General features: G+C 45.7%; 1 protein-coding gene across 6 annotated transcripts in view; it reads left to right on the top strand.

The window, feature by feature from the left end:
* Window positions 1-25,798, top strand: part of SMG7 (SMG7 nonsense mediated mRNA decay factor) — a 468,256-nt gene that overhangs the window by 387,810 nt on the left and 54,648 nt on the right. For 3 of the 6 annotated variants that reach the window (XM_069232041.1, XM_069232042.1, XM_069232044.1), the window contains one exon: window positions 21,028-21,177. The exons of the other annotated variants lie outside the window; for them this stretch is intronic. In XM_069232041.1, coding sequence (XP_069088142.1) covers window positions 21,028-21,177 — 150 coding nt within the window. The remainder of the gene's footprint in view (window positions 1-21,027; window positions 21,178-25,798) is intronic. 6 annotated transcript variants of the gene reach the window in all.

Raw genomic sequence — 25,798 nt, 5'->3', positions numbered from 1 at the left:
ATTCTTCTTGGTAAGAATCCACATCTTCTGACATACCGCATCAGCCACGTGCATCCAAATCCATCCTCTGTCTGACCGTATGGCTCCTGAGCACTATAATTTCACTATCCTGAACATCCTGAATGATTGCAGAAAGATACTTGCTCAAGTGAGAGTGCAGTCCAACAGAACAGAAGGCCAAATTAAAGAGTTTTTATTCCTTCTGTGAATGAAAGGGCCTACATTTGCTTCAAGGAGAACCTCGGGGTCAAGGTAAGAAGTCGAAGTCCCATCGCTCTCTGACTAGCCCCGTCGCTCAGCTGATGCGGGACGAGCATCCACGCTGTAGGCCTCCGTACTTAGAGCCTGCGTCGGGGTCGACTCCGCGCTTCCCTGAGTTTGCCGGAGGGACCCCTTACAAACTAAAAGAGTTTTATGAGGCCATGCGCCTCATTTTTGGGTGGGCCGACCCTGATACGGCACCTTCGGGCCCAAGGGGTCCGTGCCGGTGGCTTCGGCCCCGGCCACCGAGTTCACCTCCGGATCCGCACCGACACCGGTCGCGCCCTCGTGACCTTACCCAGCGCCGGGTTGATTATCAACGCTCCCTGACGTCGACCCAATTCTTATCCCCGGCGACTCAGAGCTGCGGGTGGGGCCTATACGCCCCAGTTCAGATTCAGACCCTTTTTCCTATGGGTACGAATATGGGGAGGAATTGGAAGGGTCCCTGGACCCTTATGAATACTAAGATGACCCTGCTATGGACTAGGCACAGGATTTGGGCGATGCCAGTGATCTGGATACTTCTCCTGATGCTGGCATGCTGTCTCCTCCTACCGTGGCTAGGGTGGAGGGAGCAACTTATTGTATGGTGGTCAGTAGGGCAGCTGAAGTCCTCTACCTTGAGCTGCCTACTGTAGAGGTCAGGTCTAATCTCCTGACAGAGGTGCTTCAGCCTGGGGCATTTACTTCAGAACCCCTTTTACCATTCAATGAGGCCCTCACCGATGTCCTTTTGGGTACATGGTCCCAACCCAACACAGGGGCCCCTGTGAACAGGACTATCGCACACAGACACCGACATCGGCCTGCGCCGAATGACCCAAAATTCCTGTCCCAACACCCCACGCCTGAGTCTTGTTATCCAGGCTTCCTCTTCATCAGGCGCGTTCCCTTCCGCCCTCCCGGATAGGGAATCCAAAAGGCTGGAACAGTTTGGCAAGAAGTTGTTTTCTTCCTCCAGTCTAGTGCTGTGGTCTGTGAACACTGCATGCCTTTTGGGCCGTTATACCCACTCCCTGTGGGATACGGTTGCGCAAGTCCTGCCACAGATACCAGAGGAGGCCTGTGCTATCGTCAGCAGTGAACGATGGGAGAGACGCAGCGAAGTTCACTATCCGTTGTGGGCTGGATACAGCCAACTCTGTGGGCAGATTGGTTGCAACGACAGTGGCCTTATGGCGCCACGCCTGGTTACGCACTTCTGGTTTCTCGGGGGATGTCCAACAGTCACTCATGGTCATGCTCTTTGATGGCACCCGTCTCTTCGGAGACAAAGTGGACTCGGCCTTGGAGAGATTCAAGGATTCTCGGCCTACGGCTCGGTCCCTCAGTCTTTCCTTGGCCTTTCGCCCACAACAGTCTGCTTCTTGCCCCTTTCGTGGACACGGAAGGGGCGCACTGTAGCATCCTCAACACAGCCACCGTGCCACGCACGCTGGCCAGCCTGTGCGTGGCCTAGGACGTGGAATCCCACGTGGCCGTTGGTCAGGGAACCACAGGTCTGTCCAGTCCACCTCTGCCCCCGCTGCAGCCTCCAAACCCTCCTAGTCCGTCCCCTCACTCCCGCCCAGTTGGTGTCAGGATCTGCCATCACCTGCCCCACTGGGAACATATCACCACGGACGGGTGGGTTTTGCAGATCATTCGGAAGGGCTACTCCCTCCCTTTTGAATCTGCTCCACCACACATGCCACCTTCCTTCCTTCACCTTCCGGAGGATCATTTGGCGCTTCTCCGCCAGGAAGTCACATCTCTCTTGGCCAAGGGAGCTAAAGAAAAGGTCCCTGTGCCAGAAGTAGGCTGTGGTTGTTATTCCTGTTACTTTCTGATACCAAAGAAGGAAAAGGGCTTACTTCCTATCCTAGACCTTCAGGAGTTGAACTACTTCCTCAAGAAGGAGAAATTCAAAATGCTCACCCTGGCTCAGGTTCTGTCTGCCTTAGACCCAGGAGACTGGATGGTAGCGCTGGACTTGCAGGACGCTTATTTCCACATCTCTATCCTGCCTGCCCACAGACGTTACCTACGATTCGTGGTAGTTCACGTGCACTTTCAGTTTACCGTGCTCCCCTTCAGCCTTACCAGCGCCCCTCGGGTGTTCACGAAAGTGATGGCGGTGGTTGCAACTCATCTGCACAGGTTAGGGGTCTGTCTTCCCCTACCTCGACGACTGGCTGTTGAAAGTGGACTCCAGACAGTTGTCCCCCACCTTCAGACTACAGCGAACCTCCTGCACACGCTGGGGTTCACTGTAAACGTGCCAAAGTCACACCTGACTCCCTCTCAGATTTTCCCTTTCATCGGGGATAGTTCTGGACACAGTGCAGTTTTGGGCTTATCCTCCCGAAAAGTGAGTCCCAGAAATTCAGGCAATGATTCCAATCTTTCAGCCTCTGGCTTGGGTTTCTGTGAGACTGACTGAGGCTGCTGGGCCTCATCGCCTCCTGCATCCTGCTAGTAACACATGCCAGATGGCATATGCAGGCTCTGCAGTGGGACCTGAAGTTCCAGTGGGCGCAGCATCAGGGGAATCGCTCCGACATGGTCCAGATCTCGGAGGGGACTGCAAAGGACCTGCAGTAGTGGCGTTCGAATCTGAATTGGGTCCATGGCAAAACCCTCTCCCTTCCCCAACCGGATCTCTCTATAGTGACAGATGCGTCACTTCTGGGTTGGGGGCGGCCACATGGAAGAGGCGGAGATCAGAGACCTCTGGTCTCCGGCGGAATTGGGGCTCCATATAAATCTGCTGGAGCTCCGGGAGATCAGGCTTGCGTTGAAAGCATTCCTTCCCTCTCTCAAAGGGAAAGTGGTGCAGGTGTTCACGGACAACACTACCGCCATGTGGTACTCCAACAAACAGGGCGGAGTAGGGTTCTGGACTCTGTCAGGAGGCACCAACCCTCTGGACATGGCTGGAACATCAGGGCATTACCCTAATGGTTCAACATCTGGCAGGTTCCCTCAACGCCAGGGCAGACTAACTCAGCCGTCGACGCGCAGTCGATCACGAATGACACCTCCATCCAGAGGTGGCACAAGGTCTCTTTCAGCAGTGAGGAGAGCCTTGGTTAGATCTATTTGCCTCCACAGAGAACGCACAATGTCCGTTTCCAAGGCGGCACTCACTCAGACGCTTTTCGTCTCGAGTGGAATTCTGGCCTCCTTTACGCCTTCCTGTCTACCCCTCTTCTTCCCAGAGTTCTCAAGAAAATAAAGAACGACCGGGCCCAAGTCATCTTGGTGGCTCCGGACTGGGCTCGAAGAGTGTGGTATCTAGAGCTATCGAGCATGTCCATCGATCCTCCACTCAGACTGCCTCTTCGGGTGGATCTTCTGTCGCTGCAACAGGGGGCGGTTCTGCATGCGAACCTGTCCAACCTCCGCCTTCATGCGTGGAGATTGAGTGGCAACAGTTTGACGGCTTTTGCCCTTCCACCCGAAGTCTGCAATATCATCTTGGCAGCCAGGCGTCCATCAACTAAAACTGTATACGCCTGTCGTTGGAATACATTTGTGACATGGTGTGCCAACAAATCTGTTGATCCCCTTTCTGCCCCTCTGTCAGAGGTTCTTCTGTTCATTCTTTCTTTAGCCCAGCAGGGCTCTGCTTTGTCACCCTTAAAGGGCATTTATCTGCCTTTCCGCCTTTCTTAGGCTACCTGATCAGCCCTCACTCTTTAAATCTCCTATTGTGAGTAGGTTCCTATAAGGGCTCACCCATTTATTTCCTCCCACTCCATTTATCATGCCTCAGTGGGACCTTAATCTTGTATTTACTTATTTAATGTGTACCCCCTTTCAGCCAATGCGTAATTGTCCCTTGCGGCTCCTTACCTTCAAAACTGTCTTTCTGGTCGCTATCACCTCTGCTCGCAGGGTGAGTGAGCTTCAGGCCCTTTCCTCTAAACCTCCATACTTGTCTGTACATCCTGGCAAGGTAGTGCTACGCACTAGAGCTTCTTTCTTTCCTAAGGTGGTTACACCATTTTATGTAGGCCAGTCCATCACTTTGCCTACCTTCTACGCACCCCCACATTCTTCCCAGGAGGAGGAGAGACTCCACCATCTGGACCCAAAAGAACATTGGCGTTCTATCTCAATCGTACTAAAGATTTCCGGGTGGACAATCAACTCTTCGTTGGCTATTTGGGTGCGAAAAAAGGGAAGGCGGTGCAAAAGCGTTCCATCTCTCCATAGGTACTTCTTTGCATCAAATGTGCTACGCTTTGGCTAAAAAGCAACCTCCTGAAGGCTTGTGTGCTCATCCTACCACAGCAACTGCTGCTTCCACTGCGTTAGCACGCGGAGTTCCTGTCCTGGCTATTTGTCAGGTAGCTACGTGGGCATCCCTGCACACGTTTGCTAAGCATTACTACCTGGATAGTCGGGTCAGTTGAGACGGCTACTTTGGTCATTCGGTCCTGCAGGACTTTCTAGTATGATCTTGGTTCGCAGCCCACCACTGAGGATTGCATTGCTTGGGTATCTATTCTAAGGTAAGGAATCTGCAGCTAGAAGTCTCTATCAGATGTACAAGTTATTTACCTTCGGTAACAAAATATCTGGTAGAGACATATTCTGGTTGCAGATTCCTTACCCGCCCACCCATCCTCCCCACTTGCGAACTGATTTCTAGGGACAGAGATTCCCCTTTCAGGTCCTTAGCTCTGGTGCACCAATCTCAGTGTTCTTAGCGGCTCCGCGCTCTGGCGTGGAAAGTGGTTAAAAGAAACTGACGTCACTGCGCGAGGGCGGCATCTATATACTACTCCCGACGTCATCACGGCGACTATGATGCCTGTGGAGTCGACCAATGCCACCTACCAACGCGCATGGGTATTGCTCGAAGAAAATTCTAAGGTAAGGAATCTACAACTGGAATATATCTACCAGATATTTTGTTACCAAAGTTAAGTAACTTGTACATCATGACTAAAGTATACCTCAGTTAAATATCACCTTTAAGTGATTTCTAGATACCACAATACCATTTCTATCCCATCACCCCTATCTATTTTTTCAAACCCAGTTAAAAGACAGCTAAATATAGTTGTGTCTCAATTAATGTTGTCTTTTTAGGATCAGTACATAAAGTAGATTTAAAATATGTTTAATGGAAAACAACCATGCTTCTAGTCTTAATGTCAGCCAGAAGGATCAGTGAACTGGAAGCACACAATAAAAGATCCATACTTGAAGCTCTCCAAGTGGGAAAAGTAAATTTACTGATAACATTATTTCTTCCTCAAAAAAGGTTGTAATTTAATCTTTAAAAAAGCACGTTTTCCCTAAATCTCTCTTGCCTAATCTTTTTGACAGGACAAAAAACATTGCACACTTTGGGTGTTGGAAAGTGTTTCAGGTTTTACATTGTCTGAAAAGTTGTGTTTTTGAATCAGATCCTGCTTTTTGTGTTTTATGATCATGTTTAAGAATGCAAGCTTGTATCAAAACAATATGGCTAGATGGGTTTCTGCAGCGGTCACATTTTGTCACAGGAGTGCCAACAGACCCTTGTCGACAGGAGTCATTCCACAGGAGTTGCAGTGATAGCAAACCTTTATGCTGGGATTCCTCTGATTGACATTTGTAAGGCTGAAACCTGGAAGTGCTGTCGCACGTTCAACAAGTACTTCCTCCAGGGCAGAGAATTCTTGAGGCAGTATCCATGCTTAAGTATGGTGTGACCTAAGAAATTTTATATTACTAAAATGTATATGTATAATATTTTTACTTACAGGGGCTTTCTGCCCTCTTTATCCATTGGTCTGCTGTTTATATTTTTCTTCTGTCCACTACAGCGCACACCTGGGGAAGCTCACCTGGGCCATTGGCTAACTTCATTGTGAGTGAAGGCATTCTGCTCTTTCAGAAGAGCACATTCCCTTTAGTGCCAGGAACTACTTATGCAATGTGTGCTTTTTGAAGCCAAAAATTGTAACTTAACATATGAGTGGATATGTGAGGTCAAAAGCAGTGTTATTGGGACACAAATTAAGTTAGTTTACTAAACTATAACTGGCTTAGTTGAGTTTTGGACATTATTAAGGTTGGCGTGTATCCCATTCCTACACCCAACTGTGTCATTTTAAACATTGTTTTTTTTAACATAAGTTTAGGTATTAACACCTACCTTAACTATAACATGATTTTAGCCTTTATGTAAGTAAATATGTGAATAACCCATTAAAAATAAATTATGTCTCAAATTACTAAAATCTCATCCCCTCCCCACCGTATTTCTAACCACCTCGTGTCATACCTGCATTAACATCTCAAATGGCCTTCAGGACTGCCTCACTTTTGTGTCAAATTCAAAATGTTCGCTCTCTTGATGTTCATTAGTACTCTATAGTGGTAACCCTGCAGTTTATTACTGGGGAATAAACTGATACTGCTGCTCATGTTAAAAGTGCAGTGTTTCTCTCTGCATTTTACACTATTTTACTGAAACGGATGAGGAAGACACTTGAACTCTCAGAAAACATGTCCTCATCTTAGCTTTCTATAGCACTAACCATACTTCTCCAGTATTGGGGTATCTTTCATAGATTCACATGCTTGAATCATTCCCCGTCGTCGAAGCGGGAGTCCCACGGTACATAGAAAGCAATAATTAGAGATTTTTCTTTATTTATTTTTTTATATTGAAGTCAATAGGAGAAACACATTCAATTGTAGAACTATCAGCCTCTTTAGAAAGAGCCCAAATTTCAGCCAATCAGGCGTGACCACCCCTTTAGAATCCTCAGCACAGAGGCTCAGTCTGTCAGATTTTCTACCGCACGTCGTGTGTAAGGGAGTCTCCCTGAGCTCTGCTTTGTTTTCTATCTCTTCAAGAGAAATTCTTAGAAACTTTCACTTTGCTCTTACTGCAGAATTTTTCCATCATGTCTACAGTAAGAAAAGGTCTGTTTAGGCCTTGTGGGACCTGTGGAAAATTGAGACCTCACTGTGAGGACCCTCACAAGGAATGTATCTACTGCCTACAGCCAGAGCATAAGGTAAAGGACTGTAAGATCTGCAGGACCTTTCCCAACAAGACTCTGAGGGACAGAGAAGCCAGGCTCCTACTTTGGCTCCAGAAAAGAAAGGCCAGGGAAGCTCTTTCTGAGGAGGAGGAGAGTGACACTTCAGTGACCTCAAAGAAAAGGAAGAGGTCTGTGGAGAGCCTATCCCCCAAGAGCAGTAAGTCAGCTAAGAAGCTGCATGCATTTAAGGACAAGCTGGAGGAACTACCTTCAACATCCAAGGTAGCATGTGGCAAGGTTCACTCAGAACTATCCACACCTGCTTCTTCATCAAAGAAGCTCAAAAAGCCTTCAAGTTCACTTCCACCGTCGGCGTCCAGAAAATCTACACCGTCGACGAGCGCTCTGTCGACGACAGGCCTTCCTTCGTCGACGACTACAGCGACGACCACGTTTACGGCTCCTCCATCACCGATGATAGTAACTTCGTCTCCGCTGTCATCTACGACGATAACGTCGGTGAGTTTGAAGTATGGTCCATCGTCGTCTCACACCCTGAAGATCACAAAGAGGCCGTCGATGGGTAAGAAGCTGAAATCTTTACCGTCAACGCATTCATCGACGAGTAAATTCAGAAAATCTCCGTCGATTTCACCGACGAAAGTACCGACGACGCACCTCGTCGACGGAAAGCGTGGCAATAATGACATCGTCGACGGCAACTTCATCGACGCTGGCGGCACCGATAGCGACTCCACCGACGACGGCTCTGTCGACGAGAACACCATCGACAAGTGCTCCGTCGACGGCAGCTCCATCGACAACGCATTATCCTCATTTTGGAGCATCTCCTTACCTACCGCAGAGAATTTTACCTATAAAGAGCAAGTCTTCTCTATTGCTTCCATCACATACATTGCCCAGTAAGGTCGCACCAATTCCTCCGCAGCATCTATTTGCTGACGAAGATGATGACGATGATGTTTATTCTGATGATGGCTTTTTTCTGGTGGCATGTAGTCCATCTGAACTACGCATTAAGTGCCAAGAGGAGGATGAAGAGGAGGATCTCCAGCCTTATTCGGACCAGCAGGATCAAAGTCATCTACAACTTCAAGGACAACAAGAACAGACAGTTCAGATGCCGGTCTCGTTGATAAACAACCTTCAACAGATGATGCAGGATTATTATTCGAGATTTCCTCCACCTGGTTCTTCTACCCCGGTACAACCTCCACAGACACCAATGTCCACTCCGGCTAGACCTTCAGAATTTCCAGACCCTACCACAGCACCTTCATCTGCTCAGGGTATTGCTTCACCTTCATCCGAGGACGAGCAAGAAGAAGGTGAGATACAGGACTCGGACTCTCATTCCTGAATGGGATGAGTATCAGATCCAAACTCCATCTCCTTCTACACCACCACCAGTGGACTCTCCACCGCAGGACATTGGTGGCTTCCATAGTGTCATGGAAAGAGCTGCGAAAAGATTCCAGCTGCCAATTACTTCGAAGCAGTCAGACTGTTTTCTTTATGACTTCAAAGAAGATACTAGGAAGTCTGTAAGGGCCATACCCATTGTTGATTTCATTTGGGAGGAAGGCCTAAAGGTCATGCAGACTCCATCCTCCTTTCCTGCAGTCTTGCCGAGACTTGAGAAGAAATATAAGGCGCCAGACAATTCCCCAGCATGTTTGATTAGCCATCCTAAACCGGATTCGGTCATTTCGCAGGCAGCTCAGAGGAGGTCCAGGAATCCATTGGCATCTCTGACTGCCCCCCCAGACAAGGAAGGACGTCGTTTTGACTCCATAGGGAAAAAGTTTTCAACTATGGCGGCCACCACTGTTAGAGCAGAAAACTCTCTAGCAATCCTGGGGAGATACGATCGCCAGATGTGGTCTGACAGGTCACAATTTATAGACCTGTTACCTGAGGACAGTAGAGTAGAAGCACGTAAGATTCAACAAGAAGGTGAAAAGATTTCGGCTGAAATCATAGACTCTGCCATTGATGTTTCCTCTACAGGTTTTCGCCAGTTGGCCGGGGCGGCAGTACTCAGGCGCCAGGGGTGGCTCAAAGCTACTTCTTTTAGGCCTGAAGTGCAATTAAAGATTCTGGACATGCCGTATGATGGCAAGCTTTTGTTTGGCAAGCATGTCGATGATGCGTTGCAGTCTATTAAAGCAGACACTGAGACAGACAGATCTTTGGCAACGCTACAATCCAAAAGACAGCCCTTTTGGGGAGCGAGAGGGAGAGGAACCATTTCATATAGAGGAGGCTCTCAACCATATCGTCATTACTCCTCTTACCAAGGTCAATTTCGATCAACCTTTGGCCAGGAACAACCGCATTCCTTTCGTCAACAGTCATCCGCTCACTTCAGGCAACAAACGAGAGGAAAGCCGGCTTTCAAGGCCAAGGAGACGGCAAGGAAGCACTGACCCTCATCAAGTGTCTGCACCCAGCCCCTATATCAACACTCTTATAGGGGGCAGAATTTCCAAATTTCTACACCAGTGGTCCAGAATAACTTCAGACAAATGGGTACTGGATATTATCAACCGAGGACATACACTGGAATTCAGTCAACCTCCCCCTCCTGTACCACCAAGAGTTCCCCCGCCAGCCCATCTCAACGAGCTTATGGATCAGATTGCTATTTTAATGAAAAAGGGAGCAATAGAGGTCATACCAAGGAGCCAGAGGGGAACAGGTTTTTACTCCCGCTTTTTCCTTATCCGGAAGAAGACAGGGGACTTGAGGCCTATTTTAGATCTTCGTTCGCTCAACAAATACCTCAAGAAACAATCTTTTCGCATGATCTCCCTTCAAGACGTCCTGCGCCTGCTCAACCGAGGGGACTTTATGACATCATTAGATCTTAAGGCCGCATATTTCCACATTCCCATTCACCCCAATCATCGGGAATTCTTGGGGTTCAGGGTTGCAGGCATTCATTACCAGTTCAGAATGTTGCCTTTTGGCCTCAGGTCGGCCCCAAGAGTATTCACCAAGGTTTTGGCACCGGTGGCAGCCCACCTCAGACAATTAGGGGTACAAGTGTTCCCGTATTTAGACGACTGGCTAATAAAGGCACGAACAACATCGAAGGCTGCCAGAGACACGGAGACATGTCTATCCCTTTTCAGAGCTTTGGGCTTGACAGTCAATTACCCCAAGTCTCACCTAGATCCTACCCAGAACATCACTTTTCTAGGAGCCATCTTGGGCACTGTTCACGTGAAAGCCTCTGCTTCACAGGACAGGCGAAAGAAACTTCGAGACTTAGCATCACGTCTCAGCAAAAGAAAGTCCGCTTCAGTGCGGACTTACAAGTCTTTTCTGGGGATACTATCGTCTTGCATTCCATTGATAAAAAACTGTCGTCTGCACATGAGGACACTTCAACAGCAATTAGACAATCAATGGAAACAAATAAAAGGCTCTTTCGACAATGTAATCCGAATAACCCCATCAGCAAAGCAGGCTTTCAAGTGGTGGAAGGATACTCCTCTCGTCTCAGACGGTCTATAATTTCTGAAGGACAAGACCATGCACGTAATAACAACAGATGCATCCCTAGAGGGTTAGGGTGCTCATTTGCAGGATCTTTCAGTGAGGGGGAAATGGTCCACTCAAGAATAGACTCTCCACATAAATGTATTGGAGTTAAGAGCGGTTGCCTTAGCACTCCAATCCTTCCTCACAAACATCAGGAATTCTTCAGTCTTGATAAGAACAGACAATACCACGGTCATGCACTACATCAACAAACAGGGAGGCACGAGATCTCGAGCATTATCTCTAGAGACGCAAAAGCTGTGGCATTGGGTAATTCAACATCGAATCTCCATCAGAGCAGAACATCTCCCAGGGATCACCAACACCTGGGCAGATGCCCTAAGCAGGACTCGAACCAGCTGCCACGAGTGGGAACTCAGTCAGTTCTCGACCGTCTCTTTCGTCGTTGGGGCAAACCCAGTCTAGATCTGTTCGCGACCAGAGACAACAAGAAATGCCAACACTTCGCAAGCTGGCGACCCCAGAAGGGATCAAAGGGGAATGCGTTTTTGATCAGATGGTCAGGGATTTATGCATACGCTTTTCCCCCGCTTCCACTCATCCCGAGACTTCTGCAAAAGATGAAGAGGGAACCATGCAGGGTTCTATTAATTGCTCCCAGATGGCCACGCCAGTTCTGGTTCACAGAGCTTTTATTACTTTCGGAACAACCTCACGTTCGACTAAAGACCATACCGGAATTGTTAACTATGAACCAGGGTCAGGTTCGTCATCCCAACCCGACATCTCTTCGTTTATCAGCCTGGCTCCTGAATTCTATGAATTCGATGGACTAGATATCCCTCGAGATTGCAGGGAGGTGCTTGCCTGTGCCAGGGCTCAGTCTACAAACCGAACGTATAAGCTCAAGTGGAAGAGGTTTTGCTTATGGTGCTCAACTTCCAACGTTCATCCTCTAAGGTCTTCTCCGGAACAGATTCTGCCATATTTATTGCATTTGGCTAAATCCGGCCTTTCAAAATTCATCTATCAGAGTGCACCTGGCTGCCATATCCCGTCTCAGTCACCTTCTCTATGGTCGTCCAGAATAATAAAGCAATTTCTCAAGGGTTTGTTTAGGATGTTTCCACCAATTCATCGTCCTGCGCCGCAGTGGCATTTGAACATTGTGCTCTCCCAATTAATGAAACATCCGTTTGAACCCATTCATAAGGTGGATCTCAAATTCATTTCTTTTAAAACAGCCCTCCTTCAAGCCTTGACGTCAGCGAAGAGGGTCAGCGATATCCAAGCCTTCACAATTTCTCCACCTTTCCTCCAATTCAAGCCAGAGGTGGTCATTTTGAGAACTAATCCAAAATTTATACCTAAGGTTCCATCATCTTTTCACCTAAATGAACCGGTGGTTCTCAGAGCATTTTTTCCAAATCCACAAACTGCAGCGGAACGAGCTCTACACTCTCTAGACGTTAAACACGGTTTAAAATTTTATATACAAAGGACAAGCGACTTCCGTAAATCTGAACAACTATTTATCAGTTATGGAAAGATCAATAAAGGTAAAGCCGTTACGAAGCAGACCATAGCGCGCTGGATCTCTTCTGCCATACAGTTGTGCCACCAGTTGGCAGGGAAGCCATTATCATCCGGTGTCAGAGCGCACTCCACTAGAGCAGTATCCACTTCAGCAGCTCTGTTTGCTGGAATCCCTCTGAACCAGATCTGCAGGGTGGCAACATGGACACGTGCTCACACTTTTACCCAGCACTACTGCCTAGAAGCTACGGACAGAATGGATGCTGCGGTAGGACAAGCAGTATTACGTAATTTATTTGCATAAGGTGAGCCAATAACCTCTTACGCTCCATCCTCTATGTACTGTAAGAAGGATAATTTTATGTATATACATATATCTATGTGTGTGTGTGTATGTATATATTTTTATATATATATGGATGTATATATATATTTATATGTTCGATGGCATGTGTAGCTGCAGATACACATGCTGTGCACATCCCGCCATCTGGTGTTGGGCTCGGAGTGTTACAAGTTGTTTTTCTTCGAAGAAGTCTTGTCGAGTCACGAGATCGAGGGACTCCTCCCATTTCGGCTCCATTGCGCATGGGCGTCGACTCCATCTTAGATTGTTTTTTTTTCCGCCATCGGGTTCGGACGTGTTCCTTTTCGCTCCGTGTTTCGGGTCGGGAAGTTAGTTAGAATCTCGGAAAAATCGTCGGTATTGTTTGCGTTCGGTATCGGGTTAGTTACAACAGATCGACACCAACTTTTGAAGAGCTCCGGTGGCCCTTCAGGGTTTTTTCGATCCCCCGTCGGGGCCTGGTCGGCCCGGCCACGTGTCTCCAAGGCTGATGGAACAGACCCCATTCCGCTTCTGCCCAAAATGTCATAACAAGTATCCATATACAGATCAGCATCTGGTCTTTAACTTGTGTCTGTCTCCAGAGCACAAGGAGGATACCTGTGAAGCCTTTCGAGCGTTTCGGTCGAGGAAGACATTAAGAGACTGAAGAGCGAGAAGACTGCAGATGGCGTCGGCACCGACAGGACAAGGGCGTTTCGAGGAGGAAGAAACAACCTTCCCCATCCAGGAATCTGACTCGGACGAGCTCGATCCAGAAGAAATGCCGAAAACCGTGAGTAAGACGTCGAAACATAAGACAAATGAGAAGACAACAAAAGCCCAGGGGACGCCACCGCCAACAGGCCATGGCTTAACCCGAAAAATAGGTGACCAATCATCGGCACCGAAAAAGGGCATGCATGTGACGAAGTCATCCGACTGCGGTTGAGATACCGCCACACAACAATCTCGGGCCCGAGACAGCAGCTCCGAGCAGATTCGGCACCGAGACAGTGGTACCGAAATGGTTCGGCACCGAGACACCACAACGCCGAAAATAAAGGTTTCCTCGGAGCCCAAAAAGGCGACCGAAAAGATTTCGATTCCGAAACATCCAGCCTCGGAACCGAAAACAGGTTCCTACACAGAGGAACATGGATTGTCCTCCCAAATGCAAGGACATAAGTTCGGAGAGGAACTTGAATCTGTTGAGCCAGAATACACTCAAAGAAGGCTCCACATTTAAAAAGACACAGGGAAGATAAGCACTCTTCCCCCAATTAAAATGAAAAGAAGACTTGCCTTTCAAGAAAAGGCCAAGCAGCCACAGGCAAAGGTGGCAAGACAAACAACTCCACCACCATCTCCACCACCATCAATGCACACATCACCGGTAGCCACTCCACCACTGATGCAATCCCCGACTCATACTGCAATGAGTCAAGATAATCCTGATGCATGGGACCTTTATGATGCTCCTGTATCAGATAACAGCCCAGACTGTTACCCTGCGAGGCCGTCACCACCTGAAGACAGTACATCCTACACGCAGGTGGTCTCAAGGGCAGCTGCGTTTCATAACGTCACCTTGCTTTCAGAACCAATTGAGGATGACTTTTTGTTTAATACACTCTCCTCCACTCATAGCCAATACCAAAGCTTACCTATGCTCCCGGGAATGCTAAAACATTCCAAACAAATATTTCAGGATCCTGTAAAAGGCAGAGCCATAACTCCAAAGGTGGAGAAGAAGTACAAGCCACCACCAACAGACCCTGTTTATATTACGCAGCAATTAACACCAGATTCTGTGGTTGTTGGGGCAGCTCGCAAGAGAGCGAACTCTCATACCTCGGGAGATGCACCACCTCCAGACAAGGAAAGTCGCAAATTCGATGCTGCGGGTAAAAGAGTTGCAGCACAAGCAGCAAACCAATGGCGCATTGCCAATTCACAAGCACTTTTGGCAAGAGACGATAGAGCTCATTGGGACGAAATGCAGCATTTCATAGAACACTTACCCAAAGAGTTCCAGAAAAGGGCACAACAAGTGGTAGAAGAAGGACAAAGTATCTCCAATAATCAGATACGGTCATCAATGGACGCAGCAGATACGGCTGCAAGGACAGTAAATACTGCAATAACGATAAGGAGACACGCATGGTTGCGTACGTCAGGATTCAAGCCGGAAATACAACAAGCCGTGCTGAATATGCCCTTTAATGAACAGCAGTTGTTTAGGCCGGAAGTCGACACTGCTATTGAAAAACTCAAAAAAGATACTGATACCGCAAAAGCCATGGGCGCACTCTACTCCCCACAAAGCAGAGGCACATTTCGCAAAACACAATTTAGGGGAGGATTTCGAAGTCAACCTACAGAGGCCACAACCTCACAAGCAAGGCCCACTTATCAAAGCCGATATCAGCGGGGAAGTTTTCGGGGGCAATATAGAGGGGGACAATTCCAAAAAAATAGAGGGAAGTTCCAAAACCCCTCAAAACAAGCAGTGACTTCTAAGTCACACATCCCCAACACATAACACCTGTGGGGGGGGAGACTAAGCCAATTTTACAAACATTGGGAGGAGATAACAACAGACACTTGGGTGCTGGCAATTATCCAGCATGGTTATTCCATAGAATTTCTCAAATTCCCTCCAAACGTCCCACCGAAAACACACAATATGTCAAAACAACATATAGATCTTCTAGGACTAGAAGTTCAGGCATTACTACTAAAAGAAGCAATAGAATTAGTACCAAAACACCAGAAAGGAACAGGAGTTTACTCTCTGTACTTTCTCATACCCCAAAAAGACAAGAGTCTGAGACCTATATTAGATCTCCGAACATTAAATACCTACATCAAATCAGATCACTTTCACATGGTGACATTACAAGACGTAATCCCACTACTCAAACAACAAGACTACATGACAACACTAGACCTAAAGGATGCATATTTCCATATACCGATACATCCTTCACACAGAAAGTACTTAAGGTTTGTATTCCAAGGGATACATTACCAATTCAAGGTGTTGCCATTCGGAATAACAACTGCGCCAAGAGTTTTTACAAAGTGCCTAGCAGTCGTAGCTGCACATATCAGAAGGCAGCAAATACATGTGTTCCCGTACCTATACGATTGGTTAATCAAAACCAACACGCTAAAAAGGTGTTCACAACACACAAAGTATGTCATAGAAACCCTCCACAAACTAGGCTTCTCAATCAACTACACAAAGTCACACCTTCTGCCGTGTCAAACACAGCAATACTTAGGGGCGACAATCAACACAGCAAAAGGGATTGCCACTCCAAGTCCACAAAGGGTTCAGGCATTTCACAATGTAATACAGGCCATGTATCCAAATCAAAAAATACAAGTCAAAATGGTGATGAAACTCCTAGGCATGATGTCCTCATGCATAGCCATTGTCCCAAACGCAAGGTTGCACATGCGGCCCTTACAACAGTGCCTAGCATCACAGTGGTCACAGGCACAGGGTCAAATTCTAGATCTGGTGTTGGTAGACCGCCAAACATACACCTCGCTTCAATGGTGGAACAGAATAAATTTAAACCAAGGGTGGCCTTTCCAAGACCCAGTGCCACAATATGTAATAACGACAGATGCCTCCATGATAGGGTGGGGAGCACACCTCAATCAATACAGCATCCAAGGACAATGGGACACTCACCAAAAACAGTTTCACATAAATCACTTAGAATTATTGGCAGTATTTCTAGCGCTGAAAGCATTTCAACCCATAATAAGCCACAAGCACATTCTTGTCAAAACAGACAACATGACAACGATGTATTACCTAAACAAACAGGGAGGGACACACTCAACACAGTTGTGTCTCCTGGCACAGAAAATATGGCATTGGGCGATTCACAACCACATTTGCCCAATAGCACAATTTATTCCAGGAATTCAGAATCAGTTAGCAGACAATCTCTCTCGGGATCACCAACAGATCCACGAATGGGAGATTCACCCCCAAATACTGAATACTTACTTCCAGAGTTGGGGAACACCACAAATAGATCTATTTGCAACAAAGGAAAATGCAAAATGCCAAAACTTCGCATCCAGGTACCCACAAGATCAGTCTCCGGGCAATGCGTTATGGATGAGTTGGTCAGGGATATTTGCTTACGCTTTTCCCCCCTCTCCCACTCCTTCCATATCTAGTAAACAAGTTGAGTCAAAACAAACTCAAACTCCTACTAATAGCGCCAACATGGGCAAGACAACCTTGGTACACAACACTACTAGACCTCTCAGTAGTGCCTCATGTCAAACTACCAAACATACCAGATCTGTTAACGCAACACAAATAACAGATCAGACACCCAAATCCAGCATCGCTGAATCTAGCAATCTGGCTCTTGAAGTCCTAGAGTTCGGACACTTAGACCTTACACATGAAAGTATGGAGGTCATAAAACAAGCTAGGAAACCTACCACTAGACATTGCTATGCAAATAAGTGGAAAAGATTTGTTTATTACTGCCATAATAATCAAATTCAACCCTTACACGCATCTGCCAAAGACATCGTAGGATACTTACTACATCTGCAAAAGTCAAAGCTAGCTTTTTCTTCCATTAAGATACATCTTACAGCAATTTCAGCTTACCTGCAAATTACGCACTCAGCTTCTCTATTTAGGATACCAGTCATAAAAGCATTTATGGAAGGTCTAAAGAGAATTATACCACCAAGAACACCACCAGTTCCTTCATGGAACCTCAACATTGTCTTAACACGACTCTTGGGTCCACCTTTTGAGCCCATGCACTCTTGTGAAATGCAATACTTAACATGGAAAGTTGCATTTTTAATTGCCATCACATCTTTAAGAAGAGTAAGTGGGATTCAAGCATTTACAATACAAGAACCATTTATTCAAATACACAAGCATAAAGTAGTTCTACGGACAAATCCTAAATTTTTACCAAAAGTCATATCACCGTTCCACTTAAATCAAACAGTAGAATTACCAGTGTTCTTCCCACAGCCAGACTCTGTAGCTGAAAGAGCACTACATACATTAGACATCAAAAGAGCATTAATGTACTACATTGACAGAACAAAAATAATTTGAAAAACAAAACAATTATTTATTGCTTTCCAAAAACCTCATACAGGAAATCCAATTTCAAAACAAGGCATTGCTAGATGGATAGTTAAGTGCATTCAAACCTGTTATCTTAAAGCAAACCGAGAACTGCCTATTACACCAAAGGCACATTCAACTAGAAAGAAAGGTGCTACCATGGCCTTTCTAGGAAATATTCCAATGACTGAAATATGTAAGGCAGCTACATGGTCTACGCCTCATACATTTACCAAACACTACTGTGTAGATGTGCTAACAGCACAACAAGCCACAGTAGGCCAAGCAGTACTACGAACATTGTTTCAAACAACTTCAACTCCTACAGGCTGAACCACCGCTTTTGAGGAGATAACTGCTTACTAGTCTATGCACAGCATGTGTATCTGCAGCTACACATGCCATCGAACGGAAAATGTCACTTACCCAGTGTACATCTGTTCGTGGCATTAGTCGCTGCAGATTCACATGCGCCCACCTGCCTCCCTGGGAGCCTGTAGCCGTTTAGAAGTTGATCTTGAACATCTGTATATTTGTAAATATATTACTTTAAATTACATTATGTACACACATATTCACTCCATTGCATGGGCACTATTACTAGCATATACAACTCCTACCTCACCCTCTGCGGGGAAAACAATCTAAGATGGAGTCGACGCCCATGCGCAATGGAGCCGAAATGGGAGGAGTCCCTCGATCTCGTGACTCGAAAAGACTTCTTCGAAGAAAAACAACTTGTAACACTCCGAGCCCAACACCAGATGGCGGGATGTGCACAGCATGTGAATCTGCAGCGACTAATGCCACGAACAGATGTACACTGGGTAAGTGACATTTTCCATATATATATATAGTTTATATAGGTAATAGGGTTAACGGTTGATTTGCAAATGTTAATTACCTATATGAGTTCAGATAGCATGCGTTATTCACAGGCATACTATTGGTGTACAGAAATCAAACATTTTTTCTTACTGCTGGCTACTCTGATTCAAGCATGTGAATCTATGAAAGATACCCCAATACTGGAGAAGAAAATTAGTTACTTACCTGTAACTGTGGTTCTCCAGTATTGGTATCTTTCATAGATTCACATGCGACCCACCCTCCTCCCCAGAGGGGCTCACCTCCTTTGGTTTTTTCCCGGTAATCTCTAGTGCGGAGAAATCTGAGAGACTGAGCCTCTGTGCTGAGGATTCTAAAGGGGTGGTCACGCCTGACTGGCTGAAATTTTGGCTCTTTCTAAAGAGGCTGATAGTTCTACAATTGAATGTTTCTCCTATTGACTTCAATATAAAAAATAAAAATAAAAATAAAAAAAATTCTCTAATTATTGCTTTCTATGTACCGTGGGACTCCCACTTCGACGACGGGGAATGATTCAAGCATGTGAATCTATGAAAGATACCAATACTGGAGAACCACAGTTACAGGTAAGTAACTCATTTTCTTTCTGTGACAGAATTAACCTGCTCATTTTGTTCACTTCTAGCCGAAGTTTTCCAGCTTTGATTACATCAAAATGGTGTTTAGGTGTTGCACACTTTTATCATAAAAGTAGAATGCTAGCATTTGAGTTCACTAGAAAACAGTGAGCCACGCTCTGGGGCCACCTGCATGCCTCTGGGGCATGGGTGTGCTCACTGTCCAACATACCCCCCCATTACCCGCCCCCTGCCAACTCACCCCCCGCCCCCACCTCCAACCCTCTGCCAGTATATTTTTTTTATTCGTTTTCAGGATGCAGTTCCCTTTAGATTGACCAATCAGAAGATATCTGGACTCCTGCAGACCAGATGTACCTAACTTTTTTATCCTTTCATTCACAACCCGAGTCCTTTTCTAAACTCTGATTTCTCAAAGGGCTGAACAGATTTACACCAAATCACAAATAGCACGCTTTCTGAGTAAAGTTTTAACTTTTTGTCAAATTTGGTGTGTTTCTGTTCAGATGTTATTCTGTATCGAAGAGCAAACTTTCTGTTAACATTAAACTGGGAAATCCTACTTTTGGGGACCCCCCCTTTTCTTCCATTGGCTCCTTCTTAATGGATCAGTGCAAAACTTTTCATGAAGGAGCCAAGGTGGTTAAACTTTTTTGATAAAGATTGGTACAGATGTGTAAAACAGTAACAAAGTTGTTTGTGAAGCACAAAAACGTTCTTCCTATTGAAACTGACCCACCACCACTTTGTCATAAATCTAGAAGACAGATTTGGAAAGAGATAGAATTAAATAGCGAGAAAGGTAGAGAGGGATGGAGATGGATAGATCTACCAATAATCAGTGATTGGCCCACTGCTGAAATCTGCAGAGGAGCTAACTCAAAAATGTATTGCCTGGACTAAAGGACCGATTCCCAATTATCTGTATAAAACCTGTTGGGGCTAGAAGGCATTTTCTGGTCTTGATGATTACTTTAACTCCATTCTTGTTAGTTTTTCCTGCTAGAATGATGGGTGCTTTTGCAATTCTGTTCAGGTTCCCACTAATATCAGTGAGTGCCCTATGATGGAGAAGGAAAGGTAATTTACTTGTCGTAGTTCTCCACCATGGGAAGCTTTGAATGAAATATGCATGGTTCATGAATACAGTGAAGATTTCCAAGATTAAGAACTTTGATTGAGTAACATTTCTTTCTTCTGTTTTTTTTTTTTATCGTTCTCGTCCCAGCTCATATTGATGCAGCTCTTTTCCATTGACATTGAACCCTTTCTTAGTATACGTTTTCCCAGCAGCTTACGTTATTACTTTCCTTGATCCTCTTTCTGATCTTAAATCATTCCCCGTTTTTATTTTTCTGCCACTTTACTTTTCTTGACTTTCTCTTCTTTGCCCCACTGCATAATTGTAGTATTTGTAGTCCAATCTTCCTTATCATTCATACCTTTTAGCACGCATCCTCATTTTTTCTATTTCAATTTATCAATTTTCACTGATTCCTTATCCCAGTGCCCTTCATTGCGCTTTCTTTCTTCCTGCTTTTCTTTTATTTCGTTTTTTGTTTCTCTACACTTGAATACTGATTTTCTTTTTCTTCTATTTTTCTCCCATTGCGCTTTAGTGTCGCTCTTCCTTTTCCTTCTTTTATCTTTCTTTACTGCTCCCATCCCTGCCCTTGTTCTGAATGTTTGTGTTTTGTTTAGAGTTCCTATTCCTATCCTTGCTTCCCTTCCTTTTGTACTTCAGTACATGCTCACATTGCTCTCTATTTCTTTCGTGTTCCACTTTCTCACTTTGCTCATTTCTGTCATTAGGACCCCAAGAGCTCCCCTCTGCTTCCTCCGGACCTGCTAAAGAGTCTGGCTGCCTTGGAGGAAGAGGAAGAGCGGGCTTTCTCCCATCCTTCTGACCTTTATCCAGCTTTGCTGGGGCCTCTCGCCTCTCTTCCTGGACGAAGCCTTTTTGTATGTATTCTACAGATTACTGCTTCTCCTTGCTTTGACCGTGCCCTGTGTTTGTTTTTCTGTGTGACTGCCTTGTGCCTGAGATGTGGCTGTTTTGTTCTGTTTTTGCTTTTCCCTTTCTTTAAACTGTCTAATACTCCCGGTCTGTTCTGTTCGTGGGAACGGTATATGAATTATTGGACTGGGAAATACTAATCATTTTTAAGCCACTGATTTGTGAATTTGAAAGAATAGTTAGAGCCTTCATGGTTACTATGTATTATATTGTAGAAAGCACATAGAGACCTCACTGCCAATGAATACAGTGTTCTATATTCTTACAACTGTAGCAGAATACATATAACTGTCTAGAAAAAAAGGCTAATACCTTGAAACTTTCTTGGGCATTGCAAAGGTTACTTGATCAAAGACAAAATGACTCCTGATATTTTGGTCTCGCAGTAATGCACACACTGAATTTGCCAAATTGGATCCACTGCCAGTGTCCTTCACTGATTGTTATTGTATCTATCCAAAGGAAACCAACTCACTTACAGGGGTACCTTCCGATCCCAGAAGAACCTTTTTACCTGCACAGTCCCCCTCAGGGTTCCAGCTTCTCCTACATGATCTTTAACCTCTATTTGGAACCCTTTGGGACTGTACTCGCCAATAACAGCATCAAAATTCACCAATCCACCAACATCGCACACGACTACTTTAAAATCTTTGCATTGCAGACGTCCAACCCCTTAAACCAGCCTGCACCCCAACCAGACCAAGCAGCCCTCCACGTATCTGAGCTGCAGTAACACAGAATGTTTGTAGCATGTGTGGCTGTAGATGTTTATGCTTTGCATTCTCCTACAATTTGTATTGGGTGCAAACATTCGCAATTTTTTTTTTCTTCAAAAAGGAAGAAGAGGAGTGATGTGGCAGATAAGTGAGTACTTGTTGGGGTAGCTACCCAGTGGAGCATTGTCAACTTTGTTAAACTGTTCTCTTCCTATGCAAAATACCGCTGGAAGGAAATGAAGGAGCTAGCTGGTTATGCATTTACCAGAGGTGCTTCACAAAATAGGGCAAGAATTTGTGGCAGAGTGGGAAGTAATCTTTATTGAGATTATGCATTCCTCCCTAGAGCCTACTGATTTTCTCTCAAGGGAGATACGCTTCATCACACTTAGCCACTATGTACCGCTTATGGTGTCTAAGCTCAAGCCAGAGTTACAGCAGCAGCTCATTAACATAAGTTTCATTGGGGAGCAGCTAGCCCTCCAGTGGATAGTGTGCTTGAGAAAATCAAAAAGAATAGAGATACTGCTAAGGCCAAGTGTCCTCTAAAGACACCTATTGTGCTTTTTAAAAGCAGAGGACAAGAGACTGTGCCAAGGATGCAAACGTTCTTCCAGGACAGGAATAGGACAACACCTGTCTTCTCAGGAAGGCCTGACTTCCAGACCCTTTGGCAGAGGTGGCTTCTGTGAAAACTGCAGACACAATGTCCAGTAGGATCACCCATACCACCAAACAAACTCGATCACCATTCCCCCAAAGATCACACTACACCAGTCTGCGGGTGAATAAGGTTATTGCTCCAACAGTGGAAAGAAATAACTTTGGACAAATGGATCCCTTCATTGGACCATCAGGGGTACTTCCTAGCACCCCACACCACTAAACAGACATACTACTTTATCGCCACGCAGTGAGGCAAAAACACCAGAGACTATTGCAGGATTAAGAACTGGTCCCCTACAGCGGTGGTTGTTTCAAGCCATTGCTTCCTCACCATTGGGGCCAAGAAGTATACTTCTGTACTTTTTCATTCCCAAAAAGGATGAAACTCTGTGGCTCATCCTAGACTTCTAGCGTTTGAACCATTAAATCCTGTCTGCAGGTTTCAAAATGACCCCTTGCTGGAAGTCAGTTGGTTGCTCTGCACATGATACTACAAGGTGACCCATGGCCTCAAGGACACTTGCTACCATATCCCATCTTTCTGGCGTGACACCTCTACCTTTACTTTGTGGTAAATGGACAATACTCAAAGTTAATAATTCTCCCATTCCAGGTCACAGCAGTCCCAAGAGTATTCACAAATTGTTCAGCGGTGGTGGTGCCACACTTGCATTGCAATGATTTTCACATGTTTTTATATTTGGAGGGTTAGCTCATAAAGAGCAGTAGCTACCAGCAATGCTAACACACACTTAACATGTAGTGTCTGTTGTGTACATGCACTACGGTCCACAGACAGCGCAAAAAGGTTTAATCACCTTCAAATCCAACCCTTATTATAGGCTGTGCTAAATATTGTTACAGGATAAGGCTAGCCAAACCAAGAGAGAATGAAGGCATTTCAAAGGTTGTTGCTTTTGTTTAGGCACCACACCCTCTTATAGTAAGGATGATGATGAATCTGTTGGAGATCAAGGCATCATCCACTGCAATAGTATTGTATACAATACTACATATTCGTCCACTCCAGGAGTGCCTAACAAGGCAAAGGTCACAAGCAAGAGCGTCAATGGGAGATGTAGTGTTGGTACAGCCCAGGAGTCAGTGCACACTCCTGTTGTGGAATAAGAAGAAATTATTGCTGGGCAGGGCTTTTCTGGACCCTATCCTGAAAGTGGACTTTACCTTGCTGCCTCACTCGTGGGGTGTGATTGGGTTTGGAGTACATCACCAGCACAAGATTGTACAGGGAACCTGGACACTACACCAGCAGTGCCTTCACATGAATTTCGTCAAACCTGTGGCAGTGACATTGGTACTCAGCACATTTTATAGTCTCATTCAAGGCAAAACGGTCCTCATGAAAAATGACAACATGACTGCAGTGTAGTTTCCAGATGCAGGGGTGAACTTACATGTCTCAGCTGTCCGCTCTAGCTCAAAATATTTGGCATTGGGCTATTTGTTCACGATCACGTTTAGCTTCTAGCGGAGCATTTGCTGTAGTTGGGCAAGGAATTTGCGGACCTGTTAAGCATTATGCATCAACCAGCCCATGAATGGGGAATGATTTCTCAAGTGCTTTAGTGGTACTTTTGCCTATGGGGCACTCCCAAAATCAGTCTGTTTTCCACCACCCAAAATGCCAAAACGTTGCCACCATGTATCCACACTAACAGCCCAGGGGTAATAATACTATGGATGAACTGGTCCACGATCCTTTCTTACGCCTTTCTGCCACTCACCCTTATCCCATACATTGGGGGGGGGGGAAATGACAGGCATCTAACCCTTATTCTAGTCACACCCATCTTGGCAAGACAGCTATTGTATTCAATGTTTCTAGAGATGTTAGACCGTCCCCACGAAAAGCTACCACTGAGATGAAACCTCCTGTCACAGCATTTGGTACAGTTCAGACGTGCAACCCTCAAGGAAATGAGTCTATTCAACTGGCACCGGAGGCCGTAGAATTTGGTTACCCTAAACTTCCAGATGAGTGTATACAAATCCTGTGGGAGCCTCTAATTGCTCCACACCCGTTATGCAGGTAATTGGAAAAGGTTTGTCCTGTTATGCAGCCATTTTCGAAAACACTTAGACCCACTTAAAGCTTAATTTCAGGATATCTGCTACTTGCTACATCTTCAAATATCAGTATTAGTATACAGTTAAATCTGTCTTAATTTAGCTGCAGTAGCAGCTTACAAACAAAACCAAGAACTTGTCCTTGGTTAGACTTGCCCTGAGGCCTTCATGGAGTGCCTCAAGTCATTCCACCAAAAACTTCCTCATGCGCAGCCTGAAACCTCAAACTTGTATTAAGATTTGTGTGGCACCTATTTGAATCACTAGACTTTTGTGAGGTGCAATTCTGGTCTTGGAAGGTGGCCTTCAACATTTATGTTACCGCAGTAAGAATAGTTAGTGAGTTGCAGGCATTAACACTGGAGGAACCCCTAAGGATAGAGTGGTTTTACGTGCACACAATTGATGGTAACAGGGCATTAATGTGTTACATAAATAGGACGAAATCCATCCACAGAACTGAGCAGTTGTTTGTTGCTTTTGCTCCATATGTGTTGTCAAGAGTATTCAGACATGTTATCCTAAAGCTAAGCACACACTACCTGCGTTTCCAAGGACACATTACACCTGTAAAAAGGGGGCTACACTGGCCATCCCGGGTAACATCTCAGCAGCAGGCATCTGCAATGCTGTTATATTGTTAACGCAAACACTCACTAAATATTACTATCTGATGGAGCCATCTAGCTGCAGATTCCTTACCTTTGAATTTCCCAGGTATCAGACTGGGTCCAGAAGATTTTTGTGTGAGCAGTACCCCTGCGCCACCGTTAGGTGGTGTTGATTGGCTCTGCTCCGTGGTGACTGCGCCAGAAGTGTCGCTGCCATCACCAATATGGGCGCCATGTCATTGCACTCACATGAGTTCTTTTCTTTACATGCCAGTTAGCGGGGACATTAGCGATACTGTGCGACTCTTACAAGTTTTTGGTCCCGAATGAGAGAAACGTTGCGGGTCTGCTTCAGGAGCCCCAAGGCCTCTTTGATCCACTACAAGTCATCGGGACATTCGGGAAAGAGATACAAGAAGCACAAGGAATCGAAGCATGCTTCGACTTCTCGTCCGTATGCCGAGGGAACATCGGCCTTCGAG

Source organism: Pleurodeles waltl, chromosome 4_2 (genome assembly GCF_031143425.1).
Source record: "Pleurodeles waltl isolate 20211129_DDA chromosome 4_2, aPleWal1.hap1.20221129, whole genome shotgun sequence".
In the NCBI taxonomy this organism is placed as follows: domain Eukaryota; kingdom Metazoa; phylum Chordata; class Amphibia; order Caudata; family Salamandridae; genus Pleurodeles; species Pleurodeles waltl.
The sequence above is the reverse complement of the archived record's forward strand: the minus strand, read 5'-3'. Positions and strand labels throughout refer to the sequence as shown.